Source organism: Belonocnema kinseyi, chromosome 1 (assembly GCF_010883055.1).
Source record: "Belonocnema kinseyi isolate 2016_QV_RU_SX_M_011 chromosome 1, B_treatae_v1, whole genome shotgun sequence".
Lineage (NCBI taxonomy): Eukaryota > Metazoa > Arthropoda > Insecta > Hymenoptera > Cynipidae > Belonocnema > Belonocnema kinseyi.
The window spans coordinates 20,533,047-20,558,468 of record NC_046657.1 but is presented as its reverse complement, the minus strand read 5'-3'; the positions used below and the strand labels follow the sequence as shown (position 1 = coordinate 20,558,468).

Sequence of the window (25,422 nt, the reverse complement as noted above, 5' to 3'; positions counted from 1 at the left end):
AATATATCTTAATGATTATGATACATTTTGTCCCGAAGAAGTGCTTAAGAGACATGTTCGTTGTACTTAAAACGCCTTCAAGACATATTATGTCCTTAATACGTATGTTGTCCTGATTAGGTCTTTAGAATATCTATTTTGTCATAAAGATGTACTTAGGACTTTTTTGTTTATGTTATCTCAGAAAATGTTTTTAAGACATAGATTGTTCTAAAGATATCCTTATGGTCTACTTTATCCTTAATATGTCATAAGAAAGTCTCCTGTCTCAAAAAAAGTGTTTAAAAAATAATTTTCCTAAATACGTATTTTGGAATAAAGATCAATATTATCTCAAGTATGACCTAAAAATTAAGACATATTTTGTCCTTAAATTTCTCAAAGACTATTTTGTCCTAAAGATGTATGTTTTCCAAATATGCCCTTAAGACCAAATTCATCTTTAATATAGTTGTCGTGCCAAAAGTCAGATATCTGAAAAAAAATATTTTTTCTATGATATTAAGAATCAAAATATTATAACTGATGGCATTTCAAATAAAAAACTGTTTTGAATGAAAAATATTAAAATTCAAAAAAAAAAAAATCATTAATTTCAACCATATTTTTTTATTACAAATTTTTTGCAAAATGATTGCACTTTAATAAATGACGGATTATTTTTTCCGGAAAAACATTATCTACTACTCGACTGTTTCTAATTATAAAAATAACCAAATAATCTTAATACAATAATATTTTTTCTCTTTAAAAGTGGTTTTAACGATTTAGAGACATAGAAGAAGCCACATAAGCCATAGAAAAATTTACTTTTAAAATTGGCGCTGGTGAGAAAAAATTCAATTGCGAAAAACATGTTTTAAATTAATGTTTTTTTTTTGTGTGAATTTTAACATTTTTCATAAAAACTAATTTTTTATTTGGAATTACATCAGTTATAATATTTTAATTCGTAAAATCATAGAAAAGCTATTTTTCAGATATCTGACTTTTGGCACAACTGCCTAAATAATGTTGTCCTAAATATGTCTTTAAGACATATTTGATCCTAAATGTGTCCTCAACACATTTTGCCCTAAAAATGTCCTCAAGCCATATTTTTCTAAAACAAATTGTTTATAATTAATCGATATCTACTCGGCTGATTCTGATTGGCAGAAGAAATCGAAACCGGTCGATAAATCAAGAAAATAACGAGTATGAAATTGCAAGTTACGCTAAATTAATATCGATGAAGCCATATATTATCGAGCTCTGCAATTATTAACGAATGCTTTCCCTTAAATGCCAGGTCGAAAAAGAAAGATTTGTATTTATTTACTAAAAATTAATCTTTTTGGTCAAAAGTTATTTTTTTATTGGACGGATAAATAAAAAATAAAAATAGGATTTTTATTTTTGATTCGAATCTAATTTAAATTAGATTAGATAAAAATTAATGTTTTCTAACTATGAAATTAACTCTTTCATTTTTGTTATAAATTTATCTTACTTAGGTTAAAAACTGAACTATTTGGTTAAAGATTCATGGACTTAATTAGAAATTGATTATTTTTACGATAAAAAAAATTTCAAACTGAAAATATAACTATTCCATTTTTGGTTGAAAGTTCATGTTTTTTGGTAGAAAATTAGTTTTTTTGTTGTTGTTAAAAATTTATGTTTTGCTTCAAAAATTCTTTTCATTAAAATTAATTGTTTTGTATATTAATTTAACTATTTCATTTTTTGTTAAAAATTGATCCAGATTATGTTGAATATTGAACTATTTGGTTACAAATGCACGTATTTTATTATAAATTTATTTATTTTTAAATAAAAAAATTTCTAACTGAAAATATAAACGTTCGATTTCTGATTGAAAATCCATCTTTTTGGTAGAATTTTTGTTTTAATGAAAATTGATTTTTTGGTCGAAAATTGGTTTTTTTAATTAAAAACGATTTTTTAAATTATGAATTTAACTATTTTATTTTTTCTCGCAAGATTATCATTTTTAGTTACAAATTCCACTATTTGGTTAAAATTCATTTGTTTTTGTAGAAATTTAAACGCCTTGGTTGGAAGTTCAACTGTTATGTTCAAAATTCCTTTATTTTATTATAAAATCTTTTTTAAGAAAAATGGAATGTTTAAACTGAAAATATAATTGTTCCATTTTTGGCTAAAACATAATCTTTTTAAAATAAAAATACTTTTATTTTGTTTAAAATTGATCAGTTGTTTTGGTTGAAGATTTATCTTTTTGGTCTAAAATTCTTTTCTTTAGAGAAAATTAATTTTTTTAAACTATCAATTTAAGTATTCAGTTCTTTTTTAAATCTCATCATTTTATTTTAAAAGGACCATTTGGTTATAAAATCGCATGTTTGGTTAGAAAGTTAAGCTTCTTGATAAAATTTTTTGTTGTTTGAAAATTCATTTCCTTGGATGACAACTGAACTATTTTGTTAAAAAGTTATCTTTTTTGTTGAACATTTATCTTAAGTAGAAGGTCAATCTTTTTAGTTAAAACTTCAACTATTTGGTTATAAATTAATTCCTTTGGTTAGAGATTCATTATTTTAGTTAAGAATTCATAAATTTTGTAAAAAATATAACTATTTTGTTACAAGTTTTTTTTTATTAAAAATTAATTTTGTTAGAATTTGACTTTTTTGTTAACAATGATCTATAATCGTAGAAATTTAAATTTATTTTATTTTCTTCAGATGAAAATTCCTTTATTTTGTTTAAAATTCGTCTCTGTAGAATAATAATCTTCTTGGTGACTAATATATCTTTTTGTTTGAAAATTAATTTCTTTGTTTATTAATATATTAATTAAGTTGAAAATACATTTTTTGGGTCAAAGATTCATCATTTAAGTTAAAAATGCTTTTTTTTTGTTTGAACATTTACCTATTATGTCAGTGAAATATTAAACAGGGAAAAAAGAGAGAAAGTTAGCGATTTTTGAAATTGATGCAAAAGGTCTCTATATGATTAATTGATTGATTTTAATTAATTTGCGAGATGAATTTTTAGCAGAATATCTGGCTGAATTTTCTAAAATGTTTTATGTACGTGCCTCGCACAGGTGTGTCAAGAAATTTGCCCAAGGGCTGAATGATGTAACTGACGACGAAACCAAATGGACTGAAAACAATTTCCAGTCAGGTTGATATTCTCAGCCTCGATATTATGCATACGTCTTTTATTTTTTTCTGAAACTGTACCAAGTTAAAAATATTTTTATGTAATCGAGCCTCTGATTATAAGATAGGGTGGCCCAAAAAACCCAAAATGATTAGATTCATTGGTAACCAAAAATTAAAAAATAGAGATCCTATATTTTTGAATAATTTTGAATCTTTACGAAAGAAAGAGATAGAGAAAATGTATCTTATTTAATATCTTTGTTGGTCAAAATGCACATCTATCTTTTTCAATACTCTTCTCTCTATCTCATTCTATAATTTTCGTATTCATTTCAATCTTTTTCTATAAGCGTTAATCTAAATTCCTGTCTATTTTTTTAAATCTTCTCTTACTTATCTGATCATATCGTACCGCTAATTGATGTTAATCTTTTATTATCTTTCTGTCAATTTAAATTCCTGTCTATATTTCTCAATACCCTCTTCGCTATCTCATTCTATCCTTTACCTATTAATGTAAATGTTTTTCTATCTCTGTTAATACAAACTCCCATCTGTCTTTTACAATCTCCTGCTATCTATCTCAGCCTATCCTTCATCTATCCACGTCTATCTTTTTCAATCCCCTTTTCTCTATCTTATCATAACCCACAATTATCAACGTCTGTCTTTCTCTACCTCTTGGTCAATTTAAATTCCACTCTATCTTTTTCAATCTCCTCTTCCCTATCCCATCGTGTCGTAAATCTATCCGCGTCATCCTTTTAGTATCTATCAATTTAAATTCCCGTCTATCATTTGCAGTCCCCTCTTTTCTGTCTTATTATGTCCTACAACTATCAACGTTGATCTTTTTCTATCTCTTTGTCAACCTAAATTCCCGACTACCTTTTTCAATCTCCTCTTTTTTATCTCATCCTATACTTCTCCTATACTTATTTTTAAATCTAAATTCACGTCTATTTCTTCAATTCCCTCTCCTCTATCTTCTCTAACTTATCATAGCATACAATTGCCAACGTCTGTCTCTTTATACCTCTCTGTATATTTTAAATTCCCGTTTTTCTTTTTCAATTTCTTCTTCTTCATTTCATCCTCTACTACATCTATCAAAGTCGACCTGTTTCTCTCTCCTTGCTAATCTAAGTTCTCGTATATCCTTTCTAAAACCCTCTTCTCTACCTTTTCCACCTCATCATACACTACAAATAATTTTTTAAAACGTTTTTCTATTTCTCTGTCAATTTAAATTCCAGGCTATCCTTTTCAATCTCCTCTTTTCTATCTGATTCACTATAGCTATTAACCAGTTTATATCTCTTTGTCAATCTAAATTCCCTTCTATCCTTTTTAATACCCCCTTATCTATCTTCTCTATCTTATCATATCCTACAACTAATTTTTTAAAAATGTTTTCCTACTTCTTTGTCAATTTAAATTCTCTGCTATCCTTTTCAATCTTCTCATTTCTATCTCATCCATTACATCTATCAACGTCTATCATTCTCTATCTCTTTTTTCAAACTAAATTTACGTCTTACATTTATCGATTTAAGTATGGAAATAAATGTTAAGTGCGTCAGTATATAAGCATGGTTAAAAATTCATTTATTTGGTTAAAAATTAACTTACTAGGTGGAATATTCGTGTGGAAAATAAAATATTTGCTAACAAATCAATTTTTGATGCTGAAAAAAAATCTTTTCTAAAAATTAATCTTCTTGGTTGAAAATTTACAACTTTGATTGATAATTCTTCTTTTTTGTCAAAAATGTAATTGTTTTATAAAAAATGATCTTTTTTACAATTTATTTTTGAAATAAAAAAATATTATTTCATTTTTTATTTAAAAATTGATCATTTCTAGTTGGAACTTCAAATATTTGATTAACAATTAATTTTATTTGGTTGACAAAATAGTTGAAGCCTCAACCATATAGTTGTTTATTTTAAATTAAAAAATATTGATTTTTAACCAAAAGAGGAATAGTTTAATTGTCAAATTCTAATTTAAAAAAAAGTTAATAACAAAAAATTTGTAACAAAGTAGATTGAATTTCAATCAAGTAGTTCAATAATTAATAAAAAAATGAATTCTTAATGAAAAATTTCAAAGTTTATATTAAAAAAAAAACATTATAATTTTAAATAAAAAACAGTTAAATTTAACCAAAAAGAAGAATCTGAAATCAGAGAGATATAATTTTACCAATAAAAATGAATTGATCTAATCAGTAATGAACACTGACCGAATCAGTCATTTTTCATGATCTAAACTTTAACTTTCATTTACTAAATTTTTTAAAATAAAAATTTAACTATTCTATTTTTGGCTTAAAACTTATATTTTTTAGTTGAAGATTTAACTAAGTTGATCATTTCTTTTTTTTAGTAGAAAATTCATATATTTTGTTGAACATTCGCCTTTCTGGTAGGAAACTAATTTTTTTGGTTGACAATTAATCTGTTTTTTTGAAAGTTGAACTGTTTTGTTAAAAATCCATAGGTTTTATTTGAAAACTTACAATTTTAACAAAAACTTATAATTTTAGTTAAACGTTCATCACTTTGGTTCAAAACCTTAAATATTTTGTTAAAAATTTATCTTTTCCGGTTTGGTTTAAAAATTTAGATTTTTTAATGCAAATTTAATGACTTGGTTTAAAGTTAAATTTCTTTGCCAAATTAATTTTTTTGGTTGTTGATTCATTATTTTAGTTGAAAATTAGATTTATTAAAATGAAAATTGAACTATTTTGTTGGTAATTTGAATTTTCGGGTTGTAAACGAAAGTTTAATTATTCCATTTTTGGTTCAAAATTCAACTGCTTGTTTTGAAAATGTATCCTTTTTAGATAAAAATTTATCTCTTTGGCTAAAAATGAACTATTTTGTTGATTTTTTTTGTTCAACATTGTTTTTTAAAAAATGGCTATTTTTAAATTTGACGTTCTCTAGGCGCTCGTCAATAAAAGAAAAATTGTTTTAATTGCTTGCGTTTCATATATTTACATTACTTTAGGATATTTCATGACGATACAATAGAGAAACAAAATTTTATAAACAAACTATTCGTTAGAAGTGTGTTTTCTAAAATTTTCAATAATTTTAAGTTATTTAGATTACATTGCAAGAAATTTGGATGGAAAAAATAGTCTAAATGAAGAAAATTTCTCTTCAGATAATTCTTGTTAATATTTTAAACAAATTTAATGGAAAAATGCAATATTCAGGCATTTATATACAGAAAAATGGTTTTTCTAGGCAGATCTTTTTACTTCGGACCTTATTTATAATTTCAGTAAAATTCATAATTCGATAATAAATTTGGTTAATCTTGCCCAATGCCAGTCCTTAAAAAAAATGCTGTTAAAAAAATTATAGAATTGATTAAATAACTTTGAATATTTTTAAAATTATCATAAAGTTCCCAATTAAAAGGACTGTAATCGAAAAAAAAGATTTTTCCGTCGAAAGATGCCAGCCTAATGCATTTTTATATTTAATTTGTTTAAAAAAATCATAAAAGTTATCGAAAAATTACAAACTTTGCTGAAATTATTATGAGCTTTCTAATCAAAAAAATTGACATCGGAGGAAAAAATTTCTGTTGACAAATGCTTGAATGATGCATTTGTTGATAATATTAACAAGAATAATCATGAGAGACATTTTTTTGTTATAATAGTTTTCATGCAAATTTCTTGCAACACAACTTAAAAATGTCAAATTATTGAAAATGATAGAAAACACATTTTCAACAAAAAATTTGTTTATAAATTTTGTTTGTTTATAGTATTATGATGTAATATCTTTATTAATGTAAATCTATAAAACCTAGACTATTACAACAATTTTCATATTATTGTGGAGCAACGGGAACTTCTAATACCAAAAATTGCATTTTTTTCGTCATATTAGTTTATTGATATAAAAATTAAAAAACTAAATCGAAAATCAGGTTTAACAACATTCTTTGGAATTTTATCAGCTTTTAAAAAAAATTTATTTCGCCTTAACGGTCAATATATTTAGGCTGTACGTTATTGTAAACCAATAAAGCAATTTTTTTCACGCTGCACCCCATTGCAGAATGCCCCATTGCAGAATGCCCCATTGCAGAACGCTATAAAACAAAAGAAATATGACCCAATTTGGTAAAAATTGCTTCTCCCAGACAGAATGATGTAAAAGTTGAGAAACGATAATAATTTTGATCAAAGGGGCATCGTAATTCATAATATCATAACTGGTCCGGTTTTCAGATATAAATTCTTTTCGCGACGGATATAATGGGACCTGTGAATACTAAAGTCTCGGATAAGGTATTTATCGATCACGCACCTAACGCTTTACTTGTATCGTGATTTCGCTCGCTCTCTATAACACGTTTGGAACACAAGGTGAAAGTGCTCGACATATTGAAAGAATTTCGTTTCCGTATCACTAGCGTTAGGCGTCTACCCGGACGAGAGTTCTTACGTCCTTGCTTAGACCACTTGCGTCCTTCCTTGTTTCTGAATGGAGTTGTTTAATGCCACTTGAATATCACTCACCTAACATTCCACTAACAATCACTATTATAAAATATTTTCTATAAATAAAAAAAAAACAATCGATAAAATTGGAATTTTGAGATAAAAATTGGGTCTATTTTCCAGGGGTATAACTAATTTGGAAAATGGTCTCAGGATAAAAGTTAAGGGTGTTTTTGGATAGGCAATTAAATGATTAGGATGTTCATGAAAAAATTATTTTGATATTTTAATTTTACTTGAAGTTATGGAGGTTTAATCATTCTTTTTTTCGTGAAAAATTTGGAAATTGCGATAAAGAGACCCGGGTGTAAAGTTTCATAACGTCCATAAAAATAATGATGAAATTAAAGTTAGGGACAGTTTTGGATAGGCAAAGAAGCGTTTAATAGTTATTCGGACCGATCAAATTGACATTTGAAGTTGACTTGGAAATATTAAGATTTTATCATTTTCAAAAGAAATTAATGAGGGTGTAGTAGTGAACGGCGGCGTTTAGGGAGTGACCTTGAGATTTGAACTTGGCGCCAAATTGGAAGATGATCAGTTGAGGGGAAGAGAAATGGAATTTTTTTTACTTACGATAATTGTAATGCGTATGGCCATATTTTTGCAAATGTTGCACTGGGTGTGGTGTGTTATTCCTTACTAACTCGGACAACTCACCGTCTCTGAGTTCTTATACTTATATCCCCGTTAAATTGCCCTGGCACGCAACGCGGGCCCACTTTCCATTGATACTGAAGTAGTTGTATCGCACGTTTCGAGGCGGAAAGACGCGTGAAATTCTGCCGGGTATGTAAATCCTTGCCAAGTATTTTCTTTACGAAACTGGACTATTTGAACATTTTTGTTTCATTCTTTAGGGGTCAGTAGCTCGGGAGGGGAATTAGAAGAACCTCCTAGCCGATTTTACCCCGTACCCTAGCCTACCTTACCCCATATCCTACCCGACTTTGCCCCGTACCCCAGCCGACTTTACCCCGTACATTAGCAATTTTTCTGAATAAGCGGAAGGAGGGAGGGAGTACTTCATTCATTTACGTAATTTTTGGAAATCCGTAAATGAAATAAAAATAATTCGCAGTAATTTTACAGATACATAATACACAAGAACGCCTGTATACTGGCGACTGATTTAATGATTCCAAGAACTGCTGGCCTACGCAGTTGTGCAGCCGTTTGAGTGTGTGGCAGCCGTCTGGCAGTGTGTGGTAGCGTCAAGAATGGGTCGCCACCAGTTTACAATAGACTCTTTACGTTTCCAATGATTGATTTAATGGCAAGGTCATTGCGAGGCAAGTCCCGAAACTTCCGCTATATTGGTGTTCTTGTGTATGAATTTAACTTTACGTTCCAAAGAAACCTGGTGAGTGAAAAAACACATAGCCAACAACAATGTTTATAGAAGTCAGGAAATTTTATTGACCAGGTAAAAGTAAGAGATTTAGGCAAAATCTTGCAAAAGTTAGGGAATTTTTATAACTTTATAACTATAACTTGTTACATTCTGATTCTAATAAGAAAGTATTGGTTTTATGTCAAATTGGATTTATTCGGTTTTCATCAAAACTTCACGATAACTTTCGAAAAAATGAGTGGATTAGATTGAGTTTCGGCATACTGTTTCAAAGCCTGAAATAAAAAGACAAGTTCGTTAGCCTACTGATTTTGATAAAAATTAAAAAAAATAAAGCATTTTCAAAATTTTTGATACCATTTTTTCAAGATTTAAAAACTCCATGAATAGTTTTTTGTGGTGCTCAGAAATTCGAACAATTTATCCTTACACCTTTTTCCGATCGAAATAAAATGATCAGAGTTATAGCACTTTAAAAATCTAAAATATGAAAAGAAAATTAACATTGTAATCCAAAAAATGTACGATTTGAAAAAAGTCAAGGACAGAAAAACGTGAAAAAAGACATTACAAATAAACAAATTAAATTTTTGGACAAAAAGGCGCAGGGTGCAATAAAATGTTTAATGATAATTATTTTTAATTAAATTAAAATTTTTCAAATTATTTAAAAATAAATATGAAACTTTGCTTTTAACTTTTTTTTCTTGCCAGACACTTGATAGGAATGTTTTCGTTAGAGCCGATAGAGCTTTAACAAAAGAGAATTCACAATCACTAAATTTCAGTCTCAGATGGTGTAACCTTTAATTTTAAAAGTCCTATGCAAAAATGTGGGGGATATAGAATACAATACTACATAAAACTATCTTGATAAAAATGCAGACTATTTCGTTTTGAAATATTACAAATTTAAAGCGTTTCAAATTGAATTTAGCACGGTACCTATGCTGAGAAAAAGATTACTTGAATCAAAGAAATGTAGTACCGAATATATACAATCAAACATTTTTGGGTGAAAATATATTATTCTTATAACAAAAACGATTTTCCATTTGAAAAATATTATTTCTGAAAACAAAAGGAGTTTCCGTACTACATTTCTTTAAGGTACTAATCCTAATTAGAAGGTCAAAAAATCTGTATTTTCAAGATTTTTTTTAGCTCTTTTATAAGATAAAGATATCAAACTTTTTAAATTATATTTATGCATGTTTTTACATCAAAAAAACTTTTTTTTTTAATTTTTAAATGATGTCCAGGAAGCGCCAAAGTGAAGCCTAAAAAAAAAGTTGTTGCATGGCCGACAGTTAATCTCAGGAACGGCAAGTCTGAAACAAAAAAACCAAACGGGTACTTAAAAAGGAAGGTTCCTTACGTAGGAATTAACCAAATTTATAAGAAAATTGAAAAACATGTCCGAAGTTTGAAAAAAACTCTACAAATCAGCGTTTTTTAGACAGTTTTCCATATAAAATAAATCTAAAATTTTTTTTTGTCAAATTGTGGTAAATTCCTATAGAATACAGCTAAATAAACAAAACGCGACAAAATTCATCTAAATCGGTTCAGTAGTTCCGAAGATTAACTGTCAGCCATTTGAAAAAAATTAATTTCGAGAAAAACGAGTTAAAAGTTTTTCGTCATTATATATTATAAGTATTTAAACAAAAATTAAGTTTTATCACTAACAATCGATTAATCAGCTATCCCTGGACCATATAACAAAATTTTACAGTTTTCGTAAGTTTCCTCCTCCTGTTGTTGGACCTCTTTTTTTGCCAAACCACCCTTTTCCGATGTCGCGTTAATGGCTTTTTCTGCCATAGCAATTCTTTCGTCATCTTTTTTTTGCACATATTCATATGCAGTACGGCCGATCAGCGCCGGATTAACCTTTTTCGGGGCCTGGGGCTAAATCTTGAAGGGGCCCCCTTAAGGGCAGAGAAAATCCAAATGTTTGACGGTGCAGAAAAATAACTCAAAATTATTTTTATCATAATTTATTTATTATCTTTAGAACAATTTGTAACTACAAAAATAACAGATACTTATTTCAATTAGTCTTTGATTATCTTACAATTTTTTCCTAGTACTCAGAATTTATTTATTTTTTCTGGAGTAAAGGGGCCCCTGACTGCCCAGGGGCCTGGGGCTATAGCCCCACCTAGCCCTATGGTTAATCCGGCGCTGCGGCCGATGGTGCATCCCATAACTTCCATCATCTTCAACAGAGACATGCGGTCTTCGTTGAAGATAGCCAATGATATTTGGACTGCTAATTCCGTGACTTCTTTACCAACAAACGTATGTTTCGGCACGATTGCCCAAAGTGTTTTATTGAAACACTCATTGTTGTTTTGAGTATTTTTTCCTAAACAACGTTTCAATAAGTTCTCATTGGTCAATTTTTCGAAAAATGGCTTGATGTATTCTCGAACTTCTTCGCTGAGAGTCGGTTTGTGTTTGAACGGTTCATTTCTCACAAAAGAAAACATGTGACTAGCAGTTGCGTCAGCTCGGAGTGTGCGCAATACACATTTTTTTCGGCTATTTAACACAGTTACAACTCGAATCTCTTTAAAATATTTTAGGAGCGGGTTTTAAAGATCTAAGGAAGGGAAAAATACAATAAAAAAACCTATTTTTTAAAATTCTAATTAAGATTAGTACCTTAATTCAAGTAATCTCTTTTCTCAGTGTACATTAATTGGATATAAAGGAATTTAGAGTCCTGTTTTGAGGGTATTTTGGTTTGTAAGTCTAAATTGAGCACCCCGATTCCGGAGCGGGACATAACTCGGTATAGTTTAGGGGAGACTGGCCCCAGGCAACTAAAAATTTCAACTTAAAAATTTGATTTTTGAAGAATGCATTCTTATGGGAAATTAGATGGCGCATCTTTTTTTCTTTAACAAGAAAGTTTTATCTCTTATAGTTTTCGAGATAACCATGATAATCATTTTTTTTCTGAAGTGGGTTTGTAATTAATTTTTGGTCTCTCGTTTGTCGTCATATCTATAATTTTTGGAATTTTTTAATAATGTTTAGAGACAATACTCTCCAAAGAGACTCTGTCGCCTACAAGAGTTTAGTTCGCGCGCTCCAAGTTTTGCATTCGCAGTTTTTTACTTATTCAGTGTTTTTAAAAAAAGGGTTTCACATAAAAATTTCTTACACTTGTCTCAACAACTTCTTCACAGGAAGTTTTCATTTGCTTAAACTTCGCTCGATGAACGAAACGATGAAGGTTATGAGGAATTCAATTCGCAGTAGCCTAGAAATTTTTTTTTGGATTTTGTTATAAATAATCATATAAACTTTTTACTCATATTATTATACTAAAGATAATTTAAAAAATATTGTCTCTAAATACTATCAAAAAATAAAAAAAAGGTAGATATGACGACAAGCAAGAGACCAAAAATTGATTACAAATGGACTTCAGAAAAAAACATCATTATCATGGATATTTTGAAAACTATAATAGATACAACTTTTGCGTTAAAGGAAAAAAGATGCGCCATATAATTTTCCACAAAGAATGAATTCTTTAAAAAACAAATTTTAAAACTTCGACTTTTAGGTTCCGGGGGCCACCCCCCCCCAGCTATACCGAGTTATGTCCTGTTCTGGAATCGGGGTGCTCAATTGCGAAACCTTTTAGTTTAAAATTTGGAAATTTTTATCTCCTCTTCAAATATTAACTCGCAGCCTTGAAAATTTTATTCTTTTTAGATTAATTTAATTTAATCTTGGAATTACAGTTCTTAGGAATATGGTAGTGGTTAAATACTTCGCAAGCTGTGAGGAAGCTTTCGCTTAACACTGTTTGGGAGCAGAACTTTGAATTTCCTCAGAAAATGCTGAGATAACTATGAACTTCCCCTACAACTTCGTGGATCATCGAGTTAAGGAAAAATTAATAGGGATTATCACCTAGAAAATATTTTCGTCGAATTTGCAGCTCACTGGATACATGCCGAAGCACCTTGTAAGGAAGATTTCATGATTAATCACTAAAATATCCTTTATTTTCCCAGGGAAAAAGAATCAATTCAATGAAAATTATTTTAATTGAAGAATTAAAAAAAGTACTTTCGAGCGAATATTACAGTAGTAAAATCTAAAGAAAATTCTATAAGCTCATTTGATACGAATCCTATAAAACTGAATATAGCAAATTACGCGAATATGAAATTCTATCTGCACATTTGATAAAAACCCTATCTAATTCAGACAAATGAATTTTATGAATCTGTCTGTTTTCTGTTAACAGATTATCATCCAAATTTTAACAAATACTATTCCGGCGCAGAACTTGTATCAAATCCTATATTCCCAAATCTTGAAAGATTTTATCTAACTCTATGTTTTCGAAAAATCGTGTACTTTTCTATACAAATATTCTCATTGAATTAGATTAAAATTAACTTGATAGAGTTTTTACGACAATACCTTTTAGAAAAGTATAATATATTTCGAGGAGTAGAATTGGATAGAAATCTTCCAGGCTTTGGAAAATAGGATTGGATATGAGTTTGGTTCGAATAAGATTTGATTGAGATTCAATAAAAGACTCATGATACGAAACGTATAAGTTTTAACAAAGGATAAGCTTTGATGGAACATTTTGAGAGACATAGGATTCGATACAACTCAGGTAAGGGATAAGATTTGATGAAGTTTCAATCAGAAAATGTTGATAGAAAAGGGTAAGATACATTGAAAAAACTTGGTCGTTGCAAGTGAAAGTCTTGTTTATTTTCAAGGAAATATTTATTTGAGGCAAATAGATATAAGCACTTTGATGGGAAAAGTTATTCATTTTATTCAAAGAAATTTCAATAGGATTAGGTTAAGATTGTTTGATTTAAAAGTATGATCTATTGGTCAGAAGGGAATATTTTTTTGAATGAAAGAAATATTAATTCAAGATAAATATAAACATTTTTAGCTTACTTTTCAAAGAAATATTTTAGTCAATGGAGGACTTGGTTTGCTCGCAATTAATAAGGAATTTCCCACTTGAAAGAAAGATGAACTCCAACTGTGGTTCTCAAATCTTTAAGCTACAGAAATAGTTACTTCGATTTACAGTATATTTGTTTGAGAAAAGTGGCCGTTCACTAAAGGTGGATCATTATTTTTTAAATTAAATTTCGTAGCACACGTACTTGATCAATATATGTGGTTACCTTCAACAGAAAAATAGTGATTTATCTAATAAGAAGGTATTCTCTTTTACTATAAGATATAAAATCAATTAGACATATTTGTGAAATTATTTGTCTTGCTGCTTATGTTTTTAGAGCTGCAGACATAAGCATCAAGAAAAATAATTTTACAGACATGTCTACTTGATTTTACCTATCATATTAGAAGAGTATACCTTTTAAATAAATCACTAATTAACCGTTAATAGCAGAAAAATGTTTTCAGCAAGTTCGTGTAGTCTTCCAAAGTAGATAAGGGTGTCAGAATCTACAGATATGATTATATCTTCTTGATAAAGAGTACCAAAAACTCGCACCCAAGACAAAAAAAATTTAATGTCAAGATTTGATAAAATGATAGCACTAAAATCGTGATCGTGTATCATTCTCAAATTCTACTGGCTTCAACTTTCCCATGTTACTCGTATATAAAAACCTTCGTTGAACAAAAATCTGTAAGTCAAGTGATGGAACTTGGACTTCAACAGCTCTTTATACAGGGTGGGCATGCTGGGGATTACATACATGGCGAGTTAAATGCTACCCGGATTGCATAACAGCAGGGAAGAAGCCATTATATAGGAGTGTTTTCATATTTTCGCGCCTCTAAAGTTGCATTCGGATCTGCTATTCGGCCAAGTCCGTGCATCTTCGGATCAAGTTTATGATAGTTTTCATGGTTGCGTTCGAAACTTCAAACGGTTATGTTCAGATTCACCTGTTTTCCCTAATCGCTCTTAGTAAATGTAGGGAATGTTAATTTAAAGTTTACACATGTAATTTTCCATTCACTTTATTTGAAACATATCCTGTCGATTCATAACATACCTTTTTATGCAGTAAAAATAAGCGTTAAACACCATTCACTCTTCGCCCACTAGAAGCACAGAATATTATTACTATTTTATAGTATTTGTCACTTAGCAGCCATTCTATAATGTTATTGGCACAGAAAGAAATGGCGTTTACTTCTCAGTTCACATGTCTCACTTCATTATTAATTTAACACTTTTATTATTTGTCATCACTATATAACATAACCTATATTGTTTTGACACCTGTATCCGTTTGAAGTTTCGAACTCAACCATGGAAACTATCATAAACTTGATCCGAAGATGCACAGACTTGACCGAATGGCCGATCTGAATGAAACTTTGAAGGCGCGAAATATGAAAATACCCCTGTATAATGGCTTCTCCTCTGCTGTTGTGAAACTCGGGTGGCATTCAACTCGCCATGTATGTAAGCCCCAGTGTGTTCACCCTGCATATGCGGACATAAAGTGTGATGTTTTGCAACCAGTATAGCAAGTTGTTTGGTTGTGAAGCCTTCTTAAAATTTACGTGACATATTAGAAGACAAATAATTTGTTGTAAAAGCTTAGAATTGTCCCCTACTTTATTACCGGAAGGAATGTCACCTATGATAAGCCCTAGATATCGGATTAGAGTTGACATTTCTGACGATTAAATTTTTAATTGTTCGATTTCAAGGTCATTTTCAGTTATTTCGGGTGGAATATTAATATTCGAATGTGGACTAAAATCAAACTTTCGTAATCTGTAATTGAATGCTTGCAAAGAAAAAATACCTTGAGCAATGAATCGTTTCAGAAACATCATTCACATTTCCTAAACATCATTTCTAAAATTAGTAACATGGCTTTTATAATTTTTTGGCGTACGTAAGAAACTGCGATTATTCATTACCATCATACGGCGTTGTTCTTTCGTTACAAAGCATGACCAAGATTATTCGCGTTAACGTCCTTTTTTTTAGTCAAGTCCTTGGTGAGTGCCCAAATTATCTTCAGCTAAGCCTATTAGAGGAGAATAAACTCTCTTTATTAGCCCCTCGACTTGTATTTCAATTTCATTTACCTCAAGGTAAGACTGCCGTATGCTTAACCAATTTCATGATCAGCTTTATGATCACCAAACAATTTTCCCGTTGAGTTTTATCTCAGTTTGTTTTCACAATTCACTTTGTTTACATTTGCCAATGTAAGCCATGATTGTGGAAAAAACATTTGGCGATTCAGGAAATTTCCTTAGTACTTTTCCGAATGGCGCAATTGCTAGTCCTACTACGCTTAGAGGTTTAATACAACAACTTAATTCTTCAAACTGTGAAGAGAATTTACATTGTCATCTCTACGATTCAACTGAATTCTGCTGCTCCAAAAGCCGTAGAAAATGTCCCATATCCCGAAAGGTTCCAAGTCAAACCCAAATCAAGGAAGTCATCATCTATGATTTCGAACCCTTAAAGATTTTCCAAACTTGGAAAGCCTCTTCTAAACAGGTCGTTGAAGTGTATCGCAAAATATCTTTTTTGCGATGTCTCCGTATGACGGCACAATGTTGTTTAACAAAGTTTAACGGAGCTTCAATACTGCTTAATAAAGCGATGCTCTCTTCTACACCTGGAGGCAAATCTAAAATGCAGAATAGATTAAGATTACTTATCAGCTTCGTACAGAAACTAAAAAGTATCTCAGTAACTTCATTGAATTTAAAATATTGCAAACACTCACCTTCAGTCACAAAATTTCTTGTTGATATTTGTGTCAGTATTTGTTTGCTGTAGTCCCCTCAAATTTGTCAAAGCATTCCTCCATCGACAAATTAATTTTCCACGTGGAGGTAAACATTACTCTGTGGGCGAGTTTTTTGTTTTCATTGGCGGCGTGTAATACGTAGTTGATACTTCTGACGAAAGACTTCCACAATCTCCCACGAGATTTGTTCGAATACTTCGTAACACAGGCTTAAAGGTCACCAATTTTCGGAATGCGATTCGGATACAGAGAATTGAAAGAGAAAACAATATTACTGGCATTATCTACGATCATTATATTTACTGGGGAAATTATGAAATTAGTAAGTAAAAGTAAAATTTCGTCCTTAAAAAATGCCCAAATTATACAATTAAAGTACTTCTTATCAATATTTAAAACTTCATCAACAATGATTTTAGTGATAGTTTTTCTAGCATGATCGGTTATTCCTTCTTGGGTATTGTATCCATTTATTACAGCTATGCCCTTCACTGAATCGCTCAAAATCTGCATGACATAAGGCACTGTCCCGTGCAGAAATTGCCGAATGTTTGCCTTATTTCCGAGTTGGGCCAGATCGGGCACACAATTTTGTGGTTGCTAAATTTGGCCCCCTCTAGACCCCGGCTTAACACCCAAGCTTTCCAGTAGATAGCGCTTCATTAATTTCGGGGGCAAAAGTGGGTTGACTGCAAATCGCCCAAGTTTCAATGTAAAGTGTCAAGCGTAAAAAATATTTCAATTATTATTTGTAAAAGTGACAAAATAAGTGGGAAAAAATGCCAAAAGTGAGCACAAGACGAGTGCGTAGGTATATCATACTTCAAAATATTCCTGAATTACGTGTTGAAGACTATGATAAGTAAATTTATTAAGAATGTTAAGATGAAACCTAACCTCGAAATGAGGCTATTACTTGAAGAAAACAACAAAAGCATTATTTCATTTGTTGAATGTGAAAACGAATTAAATCAACAATGACGTCATAAACATATTTATTTTCACGTATTTTTAGGTGATTTGATACAATCGGAAAGCCACTTCAATTTAGAAATTAAAACCAAAAATATATTGCAAAATACTTGAATGGTTTAACATACAGAAATATTCGATTTTAATATTATTTTATTTAAGAATCCCTTTTAATTAGGAATAAGTAAAATAAATAAATATGGGCCCGATCGGGGCGAGGAATGGTTATCTCTGGGCGCAGCGCTTGGGCCCCGATCGGGCATCGCGTTTCATTTCGAGTCTGGCCCCATCTAGATAGCTTAATTTGGGCCAAATTCTGCCCGATCTGGCCCCGATCAGATCCAAATTGGAATTTCTGCACGGGGTATGTTTAAGACGTTTATTAATAGGACGAACACGATTCCGGAGAAGTCTATCATTCGCCATTTGCATTTGCATTTTCTCGTAGAATCTCTGGACTAAGTGTTGATCAGAGTTTTCAGGACGTTTCGTTTCTACTTAATCCGCTTGGATAATAAAACGGCTCTGATCCCAATCGATGGGGCTAACTCAGAAATAAGGATTTCGTTCCATTTACGAAGTGCTTCCTTCGTCACGGAATGTTCTATGCCAAACATGGAACAAAAAATTAATTCCAAAATACTGCATTTTCTAATTATATTTTACAAATATAAATTAATGTATAATTCAGTATTAAAAACATTGTAAACAAACCAGGGGAAACTTGGTAAATAAATCAATTATTTAGGTCCAAAGATTCTAAATTTGTAATTTATTTATTTTATTTAAAAATTCTCAATGTCTCCATACTTTTTGAATGTGCCATTTGTGAACACATTTGTGACGAATACAATCAACAAAGCGGAAGTACAAGGATTTACATTGTTTGAAATGATTAATACTTTAAAAGTTCATTTTAGTAGATGAATACATGTTAAAGAGTATAGAATATGCGGAATGTATTTCCGAAGTAACAAAGTTTTTTAAAATTTATAAATAATCCAAGTTAAGTATTACATTTAAAAAAGGAAATAAATTTGATATAAAAATAATGGAATGGACGTAATGGAATACTGTTAGTCAAAAAAACAAAAAAAAAACATATTTTCAAGCAAATCGTTGAATCCTCATACAAAATGAATTAATTTTCAAGAAATCAGTTTTATTTTTAACCAATAACGACTAAATGTCTATCGAAAGTGTCGAATTTTCAACCGAGAAATATTTTTTTATTCAATGTAAGACACAAAATTTCAAGCAACAATGGAATTTTCAACAAAAAGTCAAATTTTGAACCCAAAGGGGTACCTTTTTGATAAAATTGTTGAATTTTCAAAAAAATAATTAAATTTGCAACCAAACAGTTGTATTTTTAACTTAGAAAGATAAAATCCTACCCAAAATAAGGAATTTTAAACAAGAGTTGCATTTTCTTTTATATTATCACATTTTTAATCAAATAAATTTTTCTTAACCAAAAAGGTGAATTCTCAATTGAACATATAATAGTTGGTTATGCAGCCGAAAAGCGTTGGTTTAATGGAACATAATTAGAATTTTTACTTCGGCTCCATTAATTCAGTTTTTTTTTCAAATAAAATAAAATAAAAAAGGGGAAAAGCGAGAAAAGAGCTGGGTAGCCAGTAGTAAATTAATGATTTTTTTTATTTTTAATATTATTGAAATATCAGGATAGAAGACTGAACGCTTTGCTTCGTACATAGAGTTAATTTTCCAGTTCACTTTTTTATTACGGACTAAATACTTTTACATCGCAACATTTTAGGCAACATTTTGGAATCTTCAAAAAATTTTTTTAGATTTCTTTATAAATGTAAAATTCGATGAATTCTTTAGAAATGCTTTGAAATTTAATTCCATTTCGGTTATTCAATAGCGTTGTCTAGCAATCCCAAATATTAGTATGTATAGCGAAAAATGGACTATTCATCATAAACTTTCGATATAAATAGTCGGACTATTTTCCATGCAGCATAATGCTACCCTTCTTTTAAATTCGTCAATAATGTGAAATTCGAAAAAATTTTGATGATTTTAAATTTAAAAATTTTTTCTACCTCTAAATAACTTTTATCGAGTCTTATCATCAAATGTTCAAAATATTAATTTAATGATTTAAAAAAGCTTATTAGCTCACTGTTTTGAGGACAGGGATTAATTACCCTTTTTTAATTTCTTAACAAAAATGGTCTGAAAATATTTTAAGTACCTACTTATTATTATTTACAATTTGAATAATTTTTTTTAATTGAAAAAGGAATAGTAAATACCAAAGTAAACTTAAAAACGACGCCATGCCACGTGCTCCCAGAAACAAAAGCTACTGGTTTTTTTGTACTTATCTATGAACTGTTTGATCCATCCGAAAGATAAATCCCATTCCAGCAGCAATCGCCCGTCTTGTCGGAAAATACACTTAAAATTTATTTTTAGAGAAATTGAAATGTTTTTCGAAGACTCTGTCCTTATTCTATGCAGTACCCGAGCAGCGACAGTTGCGAGCGGAAAGAACTATAATGACCCGGAAGGAAGTAAACGAACGAAAAATCGCGGTCCTGATTGGCGCAAGCCGATCCAATTAAAACAGAGACACGTCCGCATTGTATCTTGATTGGGCAAGTGTTTTTTCTTCATATTGGAGGCGAGAGTATTCAAAATTAAATGATTAAATAGAAATCGTTCATCTTCATAGAATATTTATGGCTATATAATAATAATTAGTATCCTGCATATTAAGGGGGTCGTCTAATGTGTCAGATAAAAAAAAACAATTTTTTTTCTCATAAATCACGTCTAAAACATGTATTCAAGACGTGGGTGAAAGTATTTTCGCGATTTGAAGTAGTTGAAAAGTTACACGCGCAAACTTAAGTACGTGTACGTTGCGTGCATCGACACAGGGATCATCCATATATTACGTAGACGTTTTTCTTTTGTTTCTGGCGTTGTGTCCTTCTCAACTTCACAGCAATTTTATGCTCGTCTTTATTCAAACAAAAGAAAAACCTCTTACGTAATATATGTACTCTATGGTTCAGGCATAGCAGATTGATGGTGAGGTAATTTTTATTATGAATTATATACAATAACTTTTAAACGTGTTTTTCTCAACACACGATTTTTTTAAACTGCTGCCATGATATCTCGAAAACTATTTCATTGTTTCTGCTAAAATTTATACAGCATTTTTTGCGCATATACAACTTCAAGTTGAACTAAAAGAATTAAGATTGCTTCGTTAGTTTTTTTAGTACTTAAATAGACCCCAAAACAAGGCGTAAAATTGATTTTTTTTCTGAACCTTACAATAAAAAAATTATTTTTTAACATTCTTTCTTTATTTAAGTTTTTGCAGAGTCTCAAGTCTCGCGAAAAAAATGGCGTATGGTTTTTTGATTTCAGATAATTAGAATAGCCGAATCATGGTAGCAGTGGAGCATCTCTTCTTTTACCATATCCGTTCCTGTTGAGCGGTGTACCTCCGAAAATATTCGGTGTAATGACTTCAAAAAATTTCCAGAGTATGTTTAAATGTATTAAAAAAAATATGAAATATAATAATTATTTTGTTTCAACGGTTTTCAAAAAAAAATCCCCAAAATAGCATTAGACAACGGCTGTCACACTAGAAGACCCCCTTAAGGTGGCTCTAAAAAATAAAAATTCCTTCAATATATGATATTACCCCCCCCCCCCCTAAAAAAGTTGCGATTTGGTAAAAACAACTGTGAAGTTTTATCAAAATGTTTGAACAAGGGGATTTAAAAGTGTGTGGTTATTTTTTTTTAATTTCTGGGGTCGTTTTTTTAACTTTTCTATCATATATTTTTTTATTGCTTTATCTGACCACTCTCTACGATCATTTGGCTAAACTAGAAACTTTTTTATTTAACATGTATAAAAATATGAATTTTTGTCTATTGGGAGTATATTATTGTATACTATTGAATATTATTGCGTTACTTGATTAACTGAAAAAATGTTAAGATTGAATGAAAATGCAATCACTGTCGTCAGCAATTACTTGTTTTAGAAGAGTATTTGTCTTATCAATAGAAACCTAAATGATTAAAATAACTATATATAAATTTTACCATGAAAGTGTATAGATAATTTGGGCAAAAAAAAAACACTTTGTTTCAATTAATTACATTATCAGTTCAACAATTTTTTTTGTTAGAATAATGCTCTCATATTCTTTTATTGGAATATTTATAAATCTGTCGTTCAAATGACAGTGTTCATTTTTGTAATGGAAACTAATTAATGTTTTGAATAAAAGAATTCAATCTTGTTTTAACAAAAAATTCATTTGTATCAAAAAAAGTTAATGGTGGTATAAAGTTTTTAATTTCGTCTATAAGAATAAATATTTTTTTAGTGAACTCGGAAACAAAGTCTTAAACTTTACAATATAAAATCCATAAGTATAATCCTTTAAGGATGTGATAATAAGAGCAACACCAAATATTTTTATATAAACACCAATAAATATTTTATTATTTTCTTTTAACATAGACGAAGGGGTTTATAACACCTACTTACTGCGTTCGAAATATAAATCGTGGGCGTTGCTTACCATATGCATTCCGCCGAGAAGAGCTATATAGTCCACGGTACTTATCGAGCCTTGTTATGAGTCGAGAAGCAAGTCTCGCAGCCAATGTAATTTCTTACCTGCGAGAAAAACTACCCAGTTGAGTAGGGATATCAGTAAAGGAGAAAATTCATGTCTTAAGAAACACTTCCTTCTTTGAGTATCTCATTAAATAATCGTCTGAGAAGAATTTTTTATTATTTAAGGCAATGTAATACTTATCCGATCCCTACTTTACCGACATATTATTATACAACAACTTATAGTTACACTAATTGAGATATCAGGTTTAAATTTTGGGAAAATAATTAAAAGACACTAAAAATCGCTTCCATTGTTCAAAATATCTAGGACTAGAATAAAAAATGAAATTTTGGAAAATTCTTGGAACTTTTTTTTAATTAGGGAAATTTAAGGCTGTGTAAACGTTACTTATTATCTTTTAATTGATTTTCTAAATTTTCAGCTTGATCACTCTATTTTTATTGGTGTGAGTTGTTCTAAAGATAATGTCAATAAGTGTTACATAGCCTTAAAGCCACGTGACGAGTGGGTCACGTGACCAGAGTCCTATTTTACCGACACTTTCGTTTTAAATTTATTTTCACACGAAGCGCCACACATTGAGAGGAAATTTACCTTTTTCGTTCAAAAATGTCCAGAGTGTTCAATTTTGGCCCGATTTTGAATTTGAAAAAATTAAGAATCGTTCAATTCTGAAGTGCTTGATGCTCCGAAGTTTTGTCTCCTCCACTCGTTTATTGTTAATTTTTTCACTAAAAGTATGGAAAAACTTGAATTTTGTACATAAAAATCTTTTCGCTTTAATAACTGATAGGGTAATCTTTATGTTGTCTTAGATGAATGTTTAGGGACTCATAGAATACAAATAATTTGCTCCTTATTCCATTTATTTATTATAAAAAAATTTTATGAACAAATTAGAAAATAGTCTTAGTATCGGTAAAACAAATTTTCTGTTTGTTAAAAGTGCTTCATATTAATGTAGGAATGAAATTAAATCACAATACAAATTGAAAAGTTTATAATAACCATTTTTATAAACAATTCTTGTGGAAAAATGTACAAATTTGAGTTTCTTCTAATTATAATTTCCTTCAATCTCCAGAACCACTTTAGGTATTCCTTAAACTAATAAATATTTATTAATATTTGATGAAATATAACAATATAAATTTTTATAAACAAATTATATAAACACCTTAAGTTTAGATATTTTGTCATAAGAACGGTTAATAACAGTGGTTATTGTCAACTTTTCTAATATTTTTGTGCCTACCAATCATTCGTCCAATAGCTTAAAACATTTACAGTAAAAAAAAAATTTTCTATGCAGAAGGGCCAAAATTTTGAATTCGTTTATAAAAATTAAAATTGTTATATTTGATCAAATATTATTAAATATTCATTATTTGAAGGAATACCTGAAGTCCTTTTGGCGATTGAAGGAATTTTTTATTTGAAAAAATAAAAAATTTTAATATTTTGCCACAAGAATTGCTTTTAACAATGGTTATTATCAACTTTCAAATTATTTTTGTAATTAAATGTAATTTATACATTAATATGTAACACTTTTAGCAACAAAATTTTTTTACCGATACTAAGACTATTTGTCAATTTGTTCATAAAATTTGTTTATAACAAACTCATCACATGGCCTTAAGGCTTTTGAAAATATTTTGATTTCCGTCAAATACATAATACGCCTAGAAAAATGCATTAGGTAATGTAATATTTGAACCACATACTATAAAGGTAATTTTACATGGTGGAGAATAGCGACATGTTTCGAAAAATGTTCTTGCTGTGATTTTTTTGTTTTAATTGAAAATTAAGTGTCCCAGTGGGCACAAAATTTGGCGACGTCTTCACGACATCGTTACGACATCGTTACCACATCTTTGCGACATCCTATGTCCATATCGTTTCGATGTCTTTGCGATATCGTTAAGGCATTGTCAGATCATACGACTTATTTACGATATCGCAAAGACACCTTAACGACATGCACATAGGATGTCGTAAAGTTGTCGTAACGATGTCGTAAAGACGTCGCCAAACTTTGTGCCCACTGGGGTTTTTTGCGCCTAGAAAATACAACGCGCTGGCTAACCCTGCATGACGGGCTGCAGTCCCCCGATTTAGAGTCAAGTCGAATAAACTTTCCAAATATCCCATCTTTGTCGCTTATAGTAATATATAATATAATAATATAATATGCTACTCTTATAAAAAAGAGATGCCGTTTGCGGTATTCGAAAAAAAGTATTGCTAATATTTATTGAGTAAAATGCAGTAATTGAATTTTCTGGTTACAGCTTATGACCGTTGCAGCTACAGAAAATAATCTTTTTATTAAATAGATGTACTCACAGTCTTCAGTATTTATTTATTCTTATTTATTATTTTAAACACTGCACTCAATTTAGGTGGTGTGATTTGATGGTAAGAAAAAAAACTTCCTTAAGGGCATGGGACACAGCTAAGTACCTATATTACCGACCACAGTTTTTCAGTTCACTGAAAGTTTTTTTGAACCTCAGAACTTTTTTTGTAAATAAAATATCGAGCTGAAACTTTGGGAAATGTATTAGAGTACAATAAAGTACGTTTAGGTGCTGCATTTTGGTAGGAACTTCACTGAAAATTATTTCATCTTTTTTCCGAACCTCAACAGTTTTTTAACGTTCGAACTTTTTTTATACATAAAATATCGGTCTCAAACTTTGAGAAATGCAAGAGTCCAAAGAAAACTACGTTTAAGTACAAAGCTTAATAATAGAAGATGTAAAAAAAAATTTCAACATTCAATTCCAACGGCATCAGCCGGTAACGTTGTACACGAAAATACGAACTCTCTAGAGCCTCGTCAAGTGGCCGCCAGGTTTCGCACTTTCGTGTACAACGTTACTGGCTGATGCTGTTGGAATTGATTGTTAAAATATATTTTTTTACATCTTTTATTATTAAGCTTTGTACTTAAACGTAGTTTTCT

The 25,422-nt window shown here is 30.0% G+C and overlaps 1 protein-coding gene and 1 long non-coding RNA gene across 4 annotated transcripts in view; one reads left to right on the top strand and one right to left on the bottom strand.

Annotated features, from left to right (window-relative positions):
* LOC117169850 overlaps positions 1-8,346 on the bottom strand; it is a 33,125-nt gene extending 24,779 nt beyond the window's left edge. Inside the window, exon 1 of the mRNA XM_033356360.1 lies at positions 8,258-8,346. Within this exon, the coding sequence (XP_033212251.1) occupies positions 8,258-8,281 (24 nt within the window). The 5' untranslated portion in view covers positions 8,282-8,346. The remainder of the gene's footprint in view (positions 1-8,257) is intronic.
* Positions 8,347-8,429: 83 nt separating this feature from the next.
* Positions 8,430-25,422, top strand: part of LOC117169857 — a 43,210-nt gene continuing 26,217 nt past the window's right edge. For 2 of the 3 annotated variants that reach the window (XR_004466707.1, XR_004466706.1), the window contains exons 1-4: positions 8,430-8,470; positions 8,774-9,044; positions 12,803-13,029; positions 13,315-13,698. This is a non-coding gene — a long non-coding RNA (uncharacterized LOC117169857). The remainder of the gene's footprint in view (positions 8,471-8,773; positions 9,045-12,802; positions 13,030-13,314; positions 13,699-25,422) is intronic. The other variant, XR_004466708.1, reaches the window with a different exon arrangement.